General features: G+C 45.0%; 3 protein-coding genes across 3 annotated transcripts; all 3 read right to left on the reverse strand.

Annotated features, from left to right (window-relative positions):
• Nucleotides 1-414: 414 nt before the first annotated feature.
• On the reverse strand, nt 415-5714 carry LOC115753429 (patatin-like protein 6). The gene is made up of 3 exons (XM_030692037.2): nt 4294-5714; nt 2428-2730; nt 415-671 (listed from the first exon to the last, which is right to left on the reverse strand). Exons 1-2 carry the CDS (start codon nt 5413-5415, stop codon nt 2461-2463), a joined length of 1392 nt encoding a protein of 463 aa, XP_030547897.2. The 5' UTR covers nt 5416-5714; the 3' UTR covers nt 415-671; nt 2428-2460.
• A 3105-nt stretch (nt 5715-8819) lies between these two features.
• On the reverse strand, nt 8820-12093 carry LOC115753419 (tyrosine-specific transport system-like). Its single transcript, XM_030692025.2, has 7 exons — nt 11609-12093; nt 10789-11185; nt 10390-10527; nt 10147-10306; nt 9720-9873; nt 9472-9612; nt 8820-9320 (listed from the first exon to the last, which is right to left on the reverse strand). The coding sequence occupies exons 1-7, from the start codon at nt 12002-12004 to the stop codon at nt 9120-9122; spliced, it is 1587 nt and encodes a 528-aa protein (XP_030547885.2). The 5' UTR covers nt 12005-12093; the 3' UTR covers nt 8820-9119.
• Nucleotides 12094-12253: 160 nt separating this feature from the next.
• LOC115755026 lies at nt 12254-16045 on the reverse strand. Its single transcript, XM_048279013.1, has 4 exons — nt 13289-16045; nt 12834-13095; nt 12578-12676; nt 12254-12381 (listed from the first exon to the last, which is right to left on the reverse strand). Exons 1-4 carry the CDS (start codon nt 16006-16008, stop codon nt 12319-12321), a joined length of 3144 nt encoding a protein of 1047 aa, XP_048134970.1. The 5' UTR covers nt 16009-16045; the 3' UTR covers nt 12254-12318.
• Between the last annotated feature and the right edge of the window lie 1141 nt (nt 16046-17186).

The raw sequence follows: 17186 nt of genomic DNA on the forward strand, positions 1-17186 counted from the left end.
CACCAGAGGCCTGATTCCAAATCTTGTGTGGGGGGGGCGGGGCGCGAGGACATTGTCTCTGGCTGCTGTGAAAAAGAAGATGGTAGCCAAGCTCAACTGCCATTTCCCACGACTTCCTTACAAATTCAACAAAAGAGAAAGAACAAAAAAAAAAAGCCCAAGAAATCAAAAGTAACTAGAAAGAAAACAAAGCCCAAGACCATCTAAAAGCAGTCACAAGCCCCCATCAAAGGCCCCTCTTGAGAGTCCTGGCATTGGATGATGATGAAAACACAGAAAGCAACATTGCCCTCCAAGATTCAAACTGAGAAGAAAAAGGAAGATTCACAGGTGATACCAAAAAGGAAAAAAAAGATAAAAAAGTCAGAGAGAGAGAGAGAGAGAGAGAGAAAGAGAGAAGAAGCTCTTCTTTGGACTTTGGTTTTTACTTGCTATCGTAGAAAAAGCTACAAAGGGGACACCACACTGCCGGTCCTATGGACGACAAAGTATCCCGCTAAAGATCTTCCCAACCCCCAAATTGAAATTTTGGTCACACTCAATTTTGTCCTCTTTTTGTTTTTTCCTCATTCTCAATTCCTTCCCCTTTGAAAAGTAGAAGCTTGATGACCGTGTAGCTTGTGTTCCTTTCCTCTTAGATTCTCCTCTCTTTTGGCCTCTTTTGCTGCAACCTGCGTATCAGCAAGAACCAAAAGAAAAAAAATTGTTTCTTGAGCGTCTCTTTCAGGCCACTGTTGCAAGAAAAGAGCAACCCAACAAGCACCCCAAATCGAAGTTGTATCAAGCCTTGACATCTGGTGGAGCGGCAAAGTAAAAGCACAGGGCCTGCACAGATACACAGGGCTCTGGAACAGAGCCAAACATTCACCAAAGGTTTTTCAAACTTGAGGATTCCGCTTTCTCTTCTTTTGGGACCAAAAACAGAAGTCACATTTCTCTTTCTCTGTGTCCCCCCCCCCTCAAGGACTCAGGTCCCCCCAGAAACATTTCTTGGTACACTTTTGGGTTGGAAGTGCACCGACACTTTGACATTATTTTTGCCCTCTCTAGAGCATTTTCTTGACCCAGAAATTAAACATAAGTTCACGATCCGAGGTTTAATACTAAACTTGTTTTAGGAAGAGAATGGATCAGAGGCCACTCAGGCAAGCAAAGGCAAATCTTTCAAAGAAAAAGAGCACAAGTTTTAAAAGGTAAAGCTCCATTCAAAGAAAAATGAAGAGATTGGTTACCCACCCGGATTTTAACCGCGCTGTAGGGTGTTTTCATGATCCATTGATTTATCCAATTAATGGGGTTTCTCCCTTCATCGAAAATGGAAATAAGTAGGTCGGAAAAAGTTCACGAAAAGCGCCGAAATTGACTAGCATTTCAAAAAATCTCTCCTTGAATCCATCCAACATAAAATCAAACATGGAATGGTCAATGTAGGGTTGCAGAAGACTGCATGGACATACGTATGCCACATGTGTTGCATTAGGGGTCACCAAAGTTTCTTTAAGCTTTGAAAACGAAAAGGAGATGGGGAGGGAACTTGGCCTTTTCATGGTGGGACTTCCCTTTAGTCTCGGCTGAGTAATTTGATGAAATCAACAAGGCTCTCTCCAAAACCCCAGAAGCCCACCCCATACCAAGAAGCTGTGATTGCTTCTGCATGCTCAAAAAGCCAGACCTAGAGAAAGAATTCAAAAAAAAAAAAAAAAAAAAACCCGACTTTGCCCTCACGGTGGCCCGTTAGAGTTTATTACAGATTGACCACAATGCCCCTTTCAGGACAAATCAATGTCGGTAAGGGAACAATGGAGGGGTCTCTCCCGACCCCATCTTTCTTCCTCTTTCCTGGGTTTTTAAATTTGACTAAACCCCACGTTCCTTCGCATAAGTTTTACGTAGCTCCCTCGTCTGAACAACAGTGACACAACCACCGGTTGTTATAGGGTTTGATCTTTTCTTGAATCCCACCAAAGCAAAATGACAAGAACAGAGGACAGAAGCTGACAAGGGCTCAAACCTACTTCCCATATTTTAGAAACCGTACCAAAACCTCTCATTAGTCTCGGACACAATAGCACACCCACCTTAAAATGTTTTTCTAACATGGGGAAAATCTTGGTCGCTATCTAGTTCGATGGAGGAACGAGCGACTTCAGCTTTTGGGCATATGTCTTTGTCAGTTCATCTGTGTGAAGAAGCTGCTTTGACTGAATTCACGTTCGATCAAACCTCTCTCCAAGTCAGAGGAATGAAAGCACAATGAGCTCACGTTCATTAGGAGATTGATAGGCGAAAGAGTGGATTTTCATGCACTTAGAGCATCCAGAAAACGTTTACCAACCCATGCACACCAACTTGGAGTGATTAGGACCTGCCAAGACACCTAGTCGATAGACAGTTACTTTTGCCATTGCTTGGAAAAGGAAAGCTTACCTTCTCGTGCTAAGCCGGTCCGAGGTTCTAAGTTTAGGTGGGTTTAGGAACAGCTTGCTTGAAAGCAACAGTGGGAGCAATTCGGCAACTCCTCCTCTGGTGCTCCTGCACAAGCTCTCCGGCGAACCAGTCGAGCTTCTCGAAGTTACTCTGTTCTGAGATCCTCTTGCCACCAAATAGCACCGATTCAACGTGCTTCTGCTTGAGCATTTCCTCTGCTATCCCTATCAGCATCTTTACATTGTTAGGACTCCAGTCTGTATCCACATTCGGTCCACAACGACCAATGCTGGACCCATTTGCCTGAAAAACACAATTATGACTCTGATCAGAATCGAGCCTACTAAGCAAAACACTTTTCAATGCATGATAAGTTTCCAGTAAACAAATTAATCAGCAGAACGAATGCCTCTAAGGCAAAAAACTTTAACATAGACTCGTGATATATCTATGGAACTAAACTAATTGCATTTACAAGCAACATAAACTTGTAACATTTTTTTTCTACCGCTCAGCGGGAGCATCGATTTTGCACAACACCGATTAATGGAATTTAAATAAAACCATTTCCTAGCAACAATCTCTCTCCCGAGGCTTGGTGAAGTAAGTTGGTAATTCAAAAGGTTTCTTGTATAATCAATCGATGAGTATCAACCACTATAATGAAAAAGCAAGATACCCCACGGATTCAGTATTTTCATTTCTCAGATTAATTTCTACAATAACCTTCGACAAGACACCTAAGATCGACATGAACCGAAAATGCCACTCCATGATTGCAGTAGCCTTCCTTCTAATGGGACGCTTTGCCACAGGGCCCCTACAGCAGATGGTGATGTGCTTGTGCCTAAGAAAAAGATGAGGAAGGACCTGAAAACAATTACCATTATCACAGAAAGGCCCGCTACACTTTGCAGAATCAAAAGAAAGTACCGCATATGCAACTTAAAGGGCAAGCTCCGCTTCCTCTTAACTGGATTTGAGGTGCCTCCACGAGCAGATAGCACGAAAATAGGAGAATCAAAAGCATCCTCTCAGCACTTTGACAGTACATAAATTTAGTCTCTTGGCCCTCTCATTTAACAGAGGCGAGCTAGTTCTGGAAAGGGTAGTTCTCTTTTCGGCCTATCTAGAAACTGGGAGCATCTGACTCCACATAGGAGGACGTGAGGACCACCTCTACTGGCTTGAATTAAATGAATACAAAGGAAAGAATATACCCCGGAAAGAATGTTATTCCGCCAATCTGGCAGAAACAAGTCATCTGAGTCAAGGAACGCGTAGACGTTTAGACAAATGCCGGCTGCAAAAATGAAATTCAGCATCGGACGATGAATTAGGTTAATCAGCTCAGTATGCTCCAGCCCGGGTACGGCGAAACGTTCGCCTGGACGAATCTGATGACACTTGGGGGCAAATGAATTGACTGGAGAGAAGCCATGGGAGAGTAACGGAAGCAGAGCTCAAGGTCTCGCACAGCCATCAATGAAGGGTCTCTTCAACATTTATTGAAAAATGGGGAAGCTATCTAGCTAGCTTAGCCACGCAAATTGCAGTCCAACGTAACGCACTAGAAACGCTAAAAGAGCAAACTTTCTCAGGTCTCTCAAACCAAACCCAATTTCCAAACGTCCTGCGAGCAAGTAGTGTGAATAATCAAAGCGAGCAAAAGACAAAAAGTCGCCCTGCCCTGTATCATCATCCCCATACCAGCCTGGCCAACACTGTCTCGTGCACCAGAAACGGCAAAAGAAAGCCACGTTCCGAAGCAGTACGCTCGCCGCCAAAAGCCCGCAATGACGGGAGATAAGAAAAAGAAAGAAAAAAATAGCAGAACCTCGAGAGGGATGGCGGAGGAAGGCGTACCTGAATCCGCACGTAATTGCTGCCGCTCCTGCACTGGCTGAATGCCATGGCCACCGCGTGGTCGACCAGGTCCGCCGACCCGTCGCCCGATATCCGGGCCACGGGACGGGCCCAGTCCCGGGCCTTCCAGGCCTTGACCTGGTCGTACTCGTAGCTCACCTCCAGGAGCTGCCCCGTCCCTAGCGACAGGACCAGCAGGTCCTCCATCCCTCGCACGAACGGGAACTCCTGCTTGTTGTGCAGCACGTGCGTGATCGCCGCCGCCGCCGGGTTGCTCATCGCCAGGCCCCCTCCCACCGCCACGCACCGCGTCCGCCCGTCCAGCGACCGCATCTGCACCGGCTCCAGAACCCCAGGCTCCGCCGACGTGGCGCGGCACACCTCCCAGAGCCGGAAGTCGAACCCGTCCGTCTCCAGCGCGTCGGCGCGCGAGAACAGGAGCGGTGCTGAGCTCGTCAGGTCGTAGCACGGCACCAGGACCGGCTTCAGCGTGTCCCTCAGCGTCAGCTCCCTCCCCGCCCCGTCGCTGAAGGACTCCCTCACAAGCCTCTCCAGCGCGGCCGTCGCCGACGACGTGGAGCCAGCGGAGCGCCCCCGCAGGAGCCTCCGCAGGAACCCGCCCGAGCCGGAGACGGGATGCGAGCGGTAGAACTTCCGGCCGTGGTCGGCGAGGAACTTCCACGTGTCGTCTGCGCGGAAAAGCGGGCGGCTGTGGTCCTTTGTGGCGAAGAGCATGGCGGTGAATATGCCGCCGACGCCGGTGCCCGCGGCGACGTCGAAGTAGTCGGCGATGCTGGCGTCCGGGTTGCCGGACTTCGACTTGAGGGCGTGCTCCAGATAGGCGAGGGCTTTGCCGGGGAGGATGCCCCGCATGCCGCCTGCGTCGACGGCGAGGATGCAGATTTTGCCTCGCTGGTTCTTGATGGAGGAGGGGTTGTTGTTGTCGGCCGCTGCGTCGGCGGCGGGTTTCGGGTCGATTTGTTTGGGGACCCACAGCTTGGGGTCGTCGTAGCCGAAGAGGAACTTGCTCTCGAGGATTGAGAAGATCTCGTAGCTGAGCTTGTCGGTGTCGATGCTCGGCTCTTCTGGCATCTCCGATGAGTTATTGTTATTGCTTGCCATCGGAACGCCTCGGTTTCACAGTTTCTTTATCGCTGGTCCACAAAATCTCTCCACCATTCGAAAACCCACCCCCGACGAAATCCCTCCGAACGACCGGCTCAAAGCCGGCTTCCGATCAATCCGTTCGTCGCGAGGAAGAGAAATGAAGGAACGACACCACCCGTCAGTCCTCTCTCCCCGGCTGCGTGCGTAGGTGGACGGAGACGAAGACGACGATGCATTCAACTCAGAAGAGATGAAGAGCTCTCAACACAAACATCGAGCAGGTATAACGAGACAAACCGAAGCCAAAGGACCGCAGCAGTTGCAGAGCTTGTCTCCTCTCTCTCTATCTGCGTGTCTGGTTTTATATTGCGAAGCGACGCCAGTCTGAACTCGACAAACAAGATTGGAACGACGGCAAATATCATCCTAACCCGGGTTTAAGGCTGCGTGGTGCGACGGCAAATATCATCCTTTTCCGTCGCCGGATCCAACGGCCCTGATTGGGTTGGTACCTCCCCTCCAGTCCAAGTCCCCCACGGCGCTCCGTTTCGCGATTGACGGTCGAGATTGGGGTGAATTCGTCAACTGTTCCTTTTCTCTCTCGTCCGCGTGGGGGCCCCAGATTAGGCGAAAGGCTGGAGACCCCACCCTCTCTAGATTGAGGACCAGGAACTGTTGCCTACTTGCACGTACACGAGAGAGGCGTATTGCGGTTTGACGATTTTGCCCAGAGATTTTCTTCATTAAAAATCATTTCGGACTAATTCGCCGTTACGGGGGGTGGGACCCATCTGGACGTGCTGACGAGTACAGTCGTGGTCAAAATGGCGGGAGATGATGAGCTGGAACAGTGAGATTTTTGGTCGGTCGTTGGTGACTGGAAATTACCACTTTTGCCCAGGTGGGGGGGGGGCCCGGTCAGGTGAAAGTGAAAGTGAAAAAGTAAATGTGTTCTTGTCGGGCCTTCGCGATGTTATTTCGACAGGTAGCTCCAATAGTCTTGATCTTCGTACATATTTATTGAGTTAGAATAGTAATTTGCCCTTTTCTGGTTTTTCCTTTTCCGGATCCAAATTCCTTTTCTGGTTAATTGGCAAATGCATGGGAATTTTTCATTTTTGAAATACCCAAAAAGGAAAAACAAAAAAAAAAGGGTTAATTCTCTAAATAACCTCAAATTGATATGCTAAGTAGCACCAATATCGAAATCGACACGATACGCTAACGCGTTATTTCTAAAAAAATAGAGAATTCTGACACGTTAGGACATATTGCATATTAAATGCATAATTTCATATAAACATGATAATTTGGCGATGAGTTTCTTCTTTTCTTCTTCCGTTAGGGATTCATGATTATGTTTTTTTGGGACCGGTTGAATTTATTAATTTTGGATGGATGGATATATGACTTAAGTGTGTGTGTGTGTTTATAGATTTACATTTTGACCCCTGATTTTATTGAAAATATTTAAAATTGACCATGTGTATGTTGAAATGGCATGTGGGGACGTTGAATTCCCATATCGTTGGCATGTCTAGAACGTTGAACATGTGTTGGAGAGTGTCGGACGCATGTCGATATCCGACACAAGACCCACGGAGAGTACCCATGCTTCCTAATTGAAATGTTCATGTCGCATTAACTCCAAATTAATTTTTGTGTCACAAAAAATCCACAACAGTGCACCCTTTCTTGAATTAATTTTTATATTTGTCACAAGTGAACCGATTCGAAATAAATATGAGACAAATGCACTAATTTAAGATTTCTATGAGATAAAAGTTAGTTTAGAGTAATTGTGAAATGGACGCTTTATTTTAAGTTTTGTTATTATATTAGCTAAAAAATTCAGAGGGAAAGTGTGGACACGGTGGACGCCCAACTCGAGGAGTTGACTTTGTTTATTGTCTTTTTTACACATGATGACCAGACCAAAAATTATGGTAATTTGACTCGAGTCTTGGAGTTATGTGAAATTAACTTTGATATGTAGAAAATATTATATTGAAATAATTAATTAATTTTCGTTATCAATTAAATGTATATTTAGATATTTCTTGAATTGAAGGGTAGATTATAGGGGTGAGCGGTTTCGGGTTACATACATGTTCCACTCGAAACTTGTAAACTACTCGTCGAAATAAGTTTCTCATTTTTCGAAACATATAAACTACCCCGCATACTTGGAACTTGAAAATTATCTTGCCACGGATTCTAGGGTCAATTATAAGGTTTACCAAGTTTCACATGTATTCTTAATTAAATAATTACGAATTGTTATCTTTAATGACCATCACTTGTAGTTACAATCCACTTACTACAACTCATATTTAAGCATACGAATAAACATGAAATATTAACAAAGTAAAAGTCTTAGTCATAAATATCGTCCTTTCAAATTAATAGATCTATATTACACACTCATCATTTGACGCTATGGAATAATGGCACCATGATCATGCAAATACATATACCAAGAAAAATGCAAAAACTCATTTCAGAGTTCTAGGTTCAAGTTCCATCTACTTAGAACCTGGAAATTATCCGTCGGAACGGAATTTTTAATTTATGGAATTTGGAACCTACTCTGCATGTTTTGGAACTTGGAATTGGATAGGTTTCGCACATGTTTGGTTCTACGTTTCAGGTTCTACCATAAAATCATGCTCACCAATCTGGTGATTTTGTGGCTAACAAGGACCATTCACACGGGTCACCAATCTTTGGTTTCGTTTCTAACAAATACATCCAAAACACGAACAATTAGTATTCTTTTTTTCGCACAAAGGACCATAAGGAGGAGCAATCCGTATTCCAAAGATTCGGTCACCGCGACTTGTCACCTAAGTTTCATTTTAATCTCTCGTGCCCCCCCAAACGATAACAATGTCCGCAGCGATTTCAAGGTTACCCATCTTTCGATGAGTCGGTCGATCTACCTCGCGCTCAATTATCGTCCGGTCACGTTTACTTAGTATGCCCGGCGTGATATGAAAAAGTAGCCGAGCACATGAACTGCGGCCGGTGCGTAGGCGAGGCCCGCGATTCGAAATCACAAAACGGAGGCCAAATTCGTGATGTCGGCCTGTTTTTCCATTCCATGGATGGTCCCAACAAAGCGAGTCGACTGGGCCTCGTCTGATGAGATTAGAGGGTCATTGGGTCTTCAGTCGAGAACCACAACATTTTACCATGTCGGATTTGATGTTCACATACCATAAAATTAAGGGAGCTTGTGGTAGCCTCATCTACTAGTGTTAACATTAATTAGCTAATTCATTCTTAAGGAATATTCGTCAGTTCATGGTCTGGGGGTTACTTAAACAAGTGGGTTTTCTTTTCTCGACGTGAAAGAAACAATTGGAAAGAAAACATCAACATTAACATGGGTTTTGGTTAGGTGCTTCAGCCACATCATCATCTGTTGAACATCGTATACAATCAAAGCTAGACTCGTATGTCTCAACTGCATGCTCGCTGCAGAAAATTATTCATTGACATTGAGGCGAATCTGAGCTGCTGCTACTCAGATTCGCCGCCCCCTGCGATCTGCGTCTCTCAACTCGGATTCTTCTTTTTCGATGGACAATTTATCGACCAACAGGTCATCTAACTTGCCTCCGGGAGAATGAACTTAAAAAGAGGCGAGGATGTCGATGATGATCTACTGTAGTTTCTAGGATTAACTTCGTCTGTGGGGCTTCTCGTGTGTCCTGCTATTGGTGTATAATTGCTAACAGGTCCTGAAGAACTTGCTCCATCACGATTCCGCAAGCAAAAAGACCGACTCCAACGAGTGCAGGCTTTGCTCTTGATAGTCCACCCTTTTGGGTGTCGTCGCATTCTTCTGAACGGTGCATAGCCCAAGCCATCGCCGGTGGTAGAACGCCGTATAGCATCGTCATACAGTACCCTCCCTGCACCACATCACAGATGGAGGATTTAGTAAAAGCAAAGGCTCAAGCTTTGCATGTGGGATTGCCCAAACTGAAACTGTAACTTTCTCTCCACAGCCATCTTTTACCCTCTTAAAAGTTTCTCGTGCTTTCAATCTTTCATCCCACTTACAGCAATATCTGTGGCTGCTGAAAATGCATCCGGAACTGTCGTCGACACCAGTATAGACGGAGCAACGACCATCGCTACCGACGCAAAGCTAATTCTCTTTCTGTCCCACCACTTTCTCACCCCAAAGACCTCCTTTGGTTCCTTTAAGAGCAAAGAAAGCAAGCTAAGTAAATCAAGGGTATTGCTGTCATTTCTGCATTAGATAATTTGAAAACTACACAAATGATGTCGATTGCTACCTCCATTACCTGCAAAATCTGTACTGAAGGAGACTGCAGCTCGTAGTTTGTGAGTTGCTCCTTGAAGAACTCTGAGAATCCCAGAAGAGTACCTATTAGGGACGTTCCAATGGCTAGTAGCGAAAAAGCCTCCACCATCAACGGGACCCCACTCCATCTTACGCTGAACCAGGTGCAACAGACTTGATTAGAGTAGATTTGATGGATGTGCGAAACATGAAATATATCATCTAAGCTATTCGGGCGTAAGGTACAACATAACTTTGGTTAAAGAGTTAAGAATCTTTTGTTTGCATTTAATGTCAAGCTAAACCTGTGGACTACGCAATCACTTGTTGCAAACCTCTCAAATACAAAAGCTACTTCAAGATTAGGAAATATTGGCCATAAAAGGATTTTCCGATCTGGAGGCGATCCAAGGCCAAGGCAGAGTTACCTCAGCAGCAAATCGAGAGGATCAGAAACTCGATTTGCATCGTTCAAGAGAGCGAGTGCAATGGCATCCCATATTAGCAAAGCAAGCAATGGGATAGTACTACCAAGCAAAACGGAGTTCCTTATACGCTTCAGATCGCCTCCAAGATAAGCACAGATTACTGCAGCAAATGAGTGTTAATCAATTCGACAGCTTGCCCTTTTTTCTCCAGAAATCTGTAATAATTTTCAGTATCATCTTTACCAGGTGCTGCGTCGTGATAAACCAGAGAAAAGATCATCACGGGGATTGTCGCTGGAACCTTTTCCCAGTCTCCACTTCCCCCAAAACCCGACCATCCACCGAGCACAACCGCAAGCACCTCAATGGCCACCAACAAACCTGATAAATCGGATGGACATCAATGTGTGTACATGCAGGGAAAGTTTACAGGGTCCAAAACACAAAATGCTGAAAGAAACTAAATTGAGATGTTCTCTATTCATTATCACTTGACATGTTGGAAAAAAAATCGAGGGCGTTTTCAGTAGCCACCTTCTACATGTATGCATAAGTGATTGCTCATATGGCATGTCGTGACCTAATTACTGGGTAGAACTCAGCTAGAGGTATCATATCGCAAAAGCTTCTGCACATTATTACCTATCATGGAAGCAGTGAGCCACTGGTTCACTTTATCAGTGGCTGGAGTTCCTCCTACTGATATGAGCAATGCAAAGAGCGCGGTGAAGAAGAAGCCCGCAAATGAAGCTGGAAGATTTAGAAGATGGAAAAGGATCTCGCCAGACTTGGAACAATATGCGATCATGGAGGTGTAGCCCAGAAACACATAAGTGACAGTCGTGAAACCGCCTCCCCACTTTCCTAATGTCTCCTGAGCCATTGTCCTGATAGAGATGACCTCCAACTCATCCTCTCCTCCTTTCTCTATCTTCTTCTTTCTCTTCCGCATATTCACATTGATCTCCACCAGCAAAAGCGCTTCGACCAAGAGAAACGCCCAACACAAGATCATACATATCGAACTTGGAAACAGGCCCTAGAACATATAAAGAGCATATTGTTAAATACTCGAGAAGTAAACTCAACTACTTCAATTTAGCTCCAAGATCTTTCCCAACCGAGCTCAACTTGCCTGTTCTACTATTACATACAGGTCAATCAGCAATTCGGCCGACTGACCATCAAACTCTTTCTAAAACGAGAATCAAAACGAAGAAATGGGCAAACACTTCTTCTCCGGGGAAAATTCACCATCAACCATAAGAAGAGGCATCACCAGTCCATTTCAAGCGCCAAATCCTCAATCCACCACAATGACAGCTGAGAACAGACCGAACAACTAGAAGGCCACAAGAAGAACAAAAATTTCTACGATCTGTAATCAAACCCAGGGATCACGTCAACGACAAAAGTTGTCCATTTAAAAAGAGAGTAATGAATTAGCAACGAGAGGATTTACAGCAGAGGAAGCCTTCTTAGGGAGTGCGAGTATTCCTGAGCCGATGCTAGTACCGACGATCAGGGCAATAGCACCAGCCATCGTTCCCTTCTTCTTGGACCCTTCTTCTGCAACCTCCACAGCTTCGCTCTTCTGCTTCGCGCGAGCGGGTTTTGCGCGCAGCCATGGCGGGTCGTGGTCCTTCTTCGTGTGGTGGAAGCGATTTATCCTCTGCTTCGTCAAATGGTGGGAACAGGAAGACGAGTGGCAAAGAGCTGTTGCGCCACCGGACGATTTCTTGTTCCTCCTCCTCCGACGAGCCGGCCAGGGAAGAAGAAAGACAGTGTACGAGTTCGCTTGCTCGCTGGAATGGACTGTACAAGAAGAGAGAGGCATGAATCGTACTGTTGTGGCCATGAGAGAGAGAGAGAGAGAGAGAGAGATTGGAGTTGAATGGCCGTGGCCGGAGGAAAAAATGCAGGAGGAGCTCCAAATATCTGGGGAGTGGGACCCCCCCAAAGGCGTCCCCAGGCCGTCGTCATTGGAATTCAACTATCTGACTGGTTAAAGTAAAGTTGCAATTTTTAACGTTAACACGAATCAACACGAACAGAAACATAGTCGATAGACACCGACGTGAATCGTCAGAACTACCTTAAATCGATTTCCCATTGCCGTTTCCAAGGATGCTTAAGAAAAGAGTGATCCTAAGTGATCCCCTCGAGCAACTTTTAGGCGCTTTGATCGTTCCGGTTTATCAGTTCTTTCTTGATCAGCCCAAGAATTTCAGAGATCTGCAAATGCATGAGAGGCGAATGGCGAATCATCAAAATTATCCCTCGAACGTTAAAATCATCACCAGGGTAGGCCAGTTGAAGTTTATGTCTCGCACAACAGATTTAAGCGTATTCAATTGAGCTTAATTCGGGAAAATGACTTCCTCTGTCACGCCTCCTCCCTGAAGTGAACAAGTTTTACACACTCTGTTACCTCGAAATGCTTCTCGAAAACAGGGGATTGGCGAAGCTTTGCATATATCATCTCGAGCAATTCAAGAAGCGCTTCCACTTGGTCGCCCAGTAAATCCACCTGCACGATGGGAATCCAGAGACAAGCTTAAATATGAACAGGATATCGAAGCCCTATGTCAAATCTGGAAGTGGAAGGAAACTAATCCACCTTATGGGAGGCTGAATCTACAATGGTAACATGGTAGAACTGAAGAGAAACGAGAATTTCAAACAACCTCGGTCTCGGCCTTCTGAAGATTCTGGCATCTCCTGATGAAGGCTTTCCTGTAAAGCATTTCTCTTCTCCTGAGCGAGTCAACTAGCTCAAATGAGGCATGTAATTGGCTCTTCATGTCGTGTAGCCTGTAAAGAAGAACATACATGATTTCGCTCGAGAGAAGTTCAAGCATTCTTTTGTAATCCCGTGTTATCCAAGGAAATAGGCTTCGTGTTGTCCTGCTAGCGACTTTGAACAAGGAGAGGGTATATGCATCCAAATGTGATTATTCCTGGGAACTAGGATGAACATATTCTTCCCTGAATCCGTCACAGATTGTCAGATCAAAATTCGGTGTTACTTCTTAAGCATAATAAGCAAGGCTCATTTTCTCTGGAAAAAGGGCTTGAACAGGCGAATACGATTAATATCACAAGCAGTGCAGTACAATGTGAATTAAACTGGATGAAGTACCTCTTGATATTCTTCCCTAGACGATCGTGCGATTTTCGCTGCAGATCTGATATTGCTTCTGAAAAGTCCTGGAGAGGTTGAGATACCAAATGTGAGGGAACAAACTGCATAGAACCAGTTTCTTTTGGTTCGACCATGGAAGGCTTTTGATCATTGACGGTGCCCATGTTTAAAGTCTCCTGAACCTGAGCCTCCTGAATGCCCCTGCCTTCTGCTCGAAAACTATATTCCGAGTCGTTTAGTACTCTTTGAACTCTCTCAGGAGCAAAACCATTTTCCTCATTGATTGACGACTCTTGGGGAATATTGATCTCGTTTTGTTTCTCGAAATGAGTACTCGTAGTGGTCGCGAATTCCTCATCTACATCCAAACCTTCCGGGCTTACAACAGTAACTCTTTTCTGCGATTCAGCTTGTCTGGAGTGATCACAAGCGTGTCTCAAAGACTGAGCGACGACAAACTGATGCATCTCTTTTTCAGAAATACTTCTCTCAATGACACAAGCATCTATCTTTTCTCTCCATTCCTTGGTGGTCTCTCTTAGGAAAACCATGAATACATTTTCCTTCAATGCGCATTCTAAACTGGAATATTCAGCGCTTTGATCAGCAGTTTCATATAATCCATCTTCTATACGATATAACTCTCCATGTCGATTCGATCTGGAATTAGCCCCTTCAACCATATCTTTAATTATCTCGCCGGAGACAATATGACCAATTTCTTCTGTGACAAGGATCTCGTTTACAAAATCTTCGACAGCGTCATGCCGTTCCTTTAGGATTTCACGTAGGACAACCGCATGCACGACATCATTCATCTGGTCTTGCAAATTATAATTCCCAGGAATGGGAGTAGCAGGATTTCCGGGGAACATAACCTTATCTCTGACATCCCGATCATCATAAATTGCCATCTTCAAGCAATAAGCACATCTCTGATATTTCGTCGATTCGAGGAGAAATGTGGAATACAGCTCTTCCCTGACCCAGGACTCAATCTTGTTCCTAGCTATTTCTTCGCTCTGCTCTAGAGTCGCTTCCTTCACTAGATCACAGAGTATGCCTTGCCTTATCAGAAAATCTAACTCATAATCAAATAACTCGGCATGGCATTCATTTTGCATACTCTTCAGCAGTGTGATGTAGATCTCATCCACTAAAATGCTCTGCAAATCTATCAGCTCCTTTTCTTCTCTGACACTCCTTATTTCATCGCTTCTCATCGAATCTGCCTCACATGGAACTCGACTTCTGTCCCCTTGTTTAACTAATCCTGCACGAGCACCAGTTCCCTGACTATCCGCATATGTCTCCACTTTGTCAGACATAGTTTCCTGGTAATTTTCCTCCTCGCAAGCACCTCCACAGTAGCCACTAATTCTTTCGCTTAGCTTCGAATTTCGCTTCAGGATTTCGTCCAACCTCCAGATCACTTCTTCGATCCTTCTGTTTGATCCACTAGGATCCTTCTCTTTCCAATTAGAAGAACACCCCTTTCTGAGAAAAATGTCGCTCTTGAGCCAATTCAGCTCCTCTCTCCTTTGTTGAATAATCGACTCGTGACTCTTTATCATCCGCGCAACTAGGTGGCTCTCCTCGTCTTCTCCATCATATCCCTGTCGCTGCTTCCTCTCGCAGCCTTCATTTCCAATCTTCGATGGAGCATTGCCTAGTAATTCCGTTGCTTCTTTTGGGATGCTGCTTTCGGACTTTGTCTTGGTAAATAATGGCTCGCCGCCTCTTGCCTCCCCAACAAAGTTGACATCACTTTGGCTGATCAAAGACCCGAGTTCATAGCGTAGCAGTGCAATTTCGTGCATAAGACCAGACCAATCCTCTCCAAAAACCGTACTTGGGGCTCGCTTTGCAACCCTTCTCGAGTCCGCCAACTCGCAATGTTCCTGAATACCCCTGATGAACTCTTTTATCAACACGATGTTGATATCCTTCTCGATGCCCCACCTCCATTCTTGCTCCATTGGCCCCATCTCCGAGGAGGAAATGGCGATCTGCATCTTCCCAAAAGCAAGATCCAGAGTCTCTTTCAGGGTGTCGATGTCGGACCCCATTCGCTCGATCATCGTGTTACTAGAACTCCTATGTGTACGTTCTTTCGCTTCATCGACCACTTGATTATTGTAATCAGAATCGAGTTTCTGCTTGATGTTCCACACTTGTTGATCCACAGAAATCTTCAGCTCACAAAACTCACCTCCTCTGCTCTCTTCTCCACCGCTACCCCAAACATTGCCTGAACTCGAGTCCTCAGCACCCCCGATCCTCGATCCCCTTTGAAGCTCCGCTTCACTCCTCAAAGAAGCCAGCTCCATCTCCTTCATGTGCAGCGCGTGTCTGAGCCTGATCTCGCTCTCCAGCCTCTCTGCCAACTCCGCGTCCTTCTCCAAGATCGCCATCTCCGACTCAACGAGGCGGCCCTGGAGATGGTTCCTGATCTCGGCTAAGTCGGTGAGCAGATCCTGGTGAGGGGTCTCGAGAGCGCCGGAATCTGCCTCTTCCTGGACAAACCGCAAGCACCCTTCCAGTTGAATCACGGCGAGCTCGTAGAACTTGGATATCTCGTTGAGGCGGGAGATCACGCCCTTCGCCTTGACCTTCTCGTGGGCCTTGTGCATCGCCTCGTGCACAATCCACATCATGGTTGAATCTGCGACTGAAACTCTGAGCCTGCCGTTTAGCTCACCCATGAACAGATCCATGACCACCCCCCCGGAGAGCGCAAAAATTCCAAAAATGAAGAAAACAAAGATCGAATTCTATTGAGTTTGACTCGTAGGGATTGTTCATCAAAGAATGACTCAACAAACAAGAACAAACAATAGAAGCATTTCCATTATGAAGAAACAGAAACTTGAACGCTTGGCGATCGAACTCCCTTAACGAGTTAATGGGTTCTTTTAAGTGCAGACATTGGGATCATTACTTCTAAAGGCTCTTCCGTTTGAGGACTTGGAGTTGGGACTCTGCATGGGAAAGGACCACCTTGTTTCGTTTCCCGCCATTTTGTTTTTTTTCCATGAATTTTGGATCGAGCCATTGACTTTTTCTAACATGTCTGAAAATCTGTACGCGTGTGCACGTGTGCACGAATCCAACATGTCTATCATAATGTAACAGATAGAGAAGTTGTACCAGTTGTTATAATTCATCCTAGGGTTACAGGTGCGTTTAATTAACATCTTATCAAAAAAATTAAGTACATAAGATTCCATTGGAGTTTGTTGAGGCTAATTATATATGTATGTTTCGCTTTTACGTACCGTAAGAGTTCGCGATCCCTTGATTTTATCCTATGGAAAAGGTCGTCTTCCTGGTTTCCTCCTCGATCCCAACCCGGTTATGGAAAAATTACAAAAAAAGTCTTAATCTTATTCCAGCTGTGCCGATTTAGTCCTAAACTTTTTAGGTTAATATCATGAAAAACTTCAAACCGATACACCCGTAATGAATTTATCCCAAATTATTTTTTTGACCGCAAAAAATCCTAAACTAGTACACATTTGGCAAATTTACCCAATAATGATACACATGTGACAAATTTACCTTATGTTAGTTTTCGTTAAATTTTATCTTCAAATTGATGAGTTAGATGACACGTGGCAATTGCTAAATGTACACATTTGGAGTTTTTACCCTCTACCATATCAATTTGAGATTTTTTGTGGTATTAATCCAATTTAACGGAAACTAACAAAGGGTAAATTTGTCACATGTGTACCATTATGGTGTTTTTGGTGGTTAAAATAATTAATTTAAGGTAAATTTATCACGGATGTATCGGTTTGAGATTTTTAGTGGTCGAAAAAATGGTTTGGGTTGAATTTGTCACGGGGTATATCAATTTGGAGTTTTTCGTGGTATCAACCCAAACTTTTTT

Source organism: Rhodamnia argentea, chromosome 5 (assembly GCF_020921035.1).
Source record: "Rhodamnia argentea isolate NSW1041297 chromosome 5, ASM2092103v1, whole genome shotgun sequence".
In the NCBI taxonomy this organism is placed as follows: Eukaryota; Viridiplantae; Streptophyta; class Magnoliopsida; order Myrtales; family Myrtaceae; genus Rhodamnia; species Rhodamnia argentea.

Coding starts and splice junctions, on each gene's coding strand:
- LOC115753429 (XM_030692037.2), bottom strand. CDS start 5,415: ATGGCAAGCAATAACAATAACTCATCGGAGATGCCAGAAGAGCCGAGC. Junction 2,731..4,293: donor GCAATTACGTGCGGATTCAG/GTACGCCTTCCT, acceptor TGTGTTTTTCAG/GCAAATGGGTCCAGCATTGG.
- LOC115753419 (XM_030692025.2), bottom strand. CDS start 12,004: ATGGCCACAACAGTACGATTCATGCCTCTCTCTTCTTGTACAGTCCAT. Junction 11,186..11,608: donor CTAAGAAGGCTTCCTCTGCT/GTAAATCCTCTC, acceptor TATATGTTCTAG/GGCCTGTTTCCAAGTTCGAT. Junction 10,528..10,788: donor GCTCACTGCTTCCATGATAG/GTAATAATGTGC, acceptor CCGATTTATCAG/GTTTGTTGGTGGCCATTGAG.
- LOC115755026 (XM_048279013.1), bottom strand. CDS start 16,008: ATGGATCTGTTCATGGGTGAGCTAAACGGCAGGCTCAGAGTTTCAGTC. Junction 13,096..13,288: donor CTAGGGAAGAATATCAAGAG/GTACTTCATCCA, acceptor GGAATAATCACA/TTTGGATGCATATACCCTCT. Junction 12,382..12,577: donor TTTTCGAGAAGCATTTCGAG/GTAACAGAGTGT, acceptor ATGCATTTGCAG/ATCTCTGAAATTCTTGGGCT.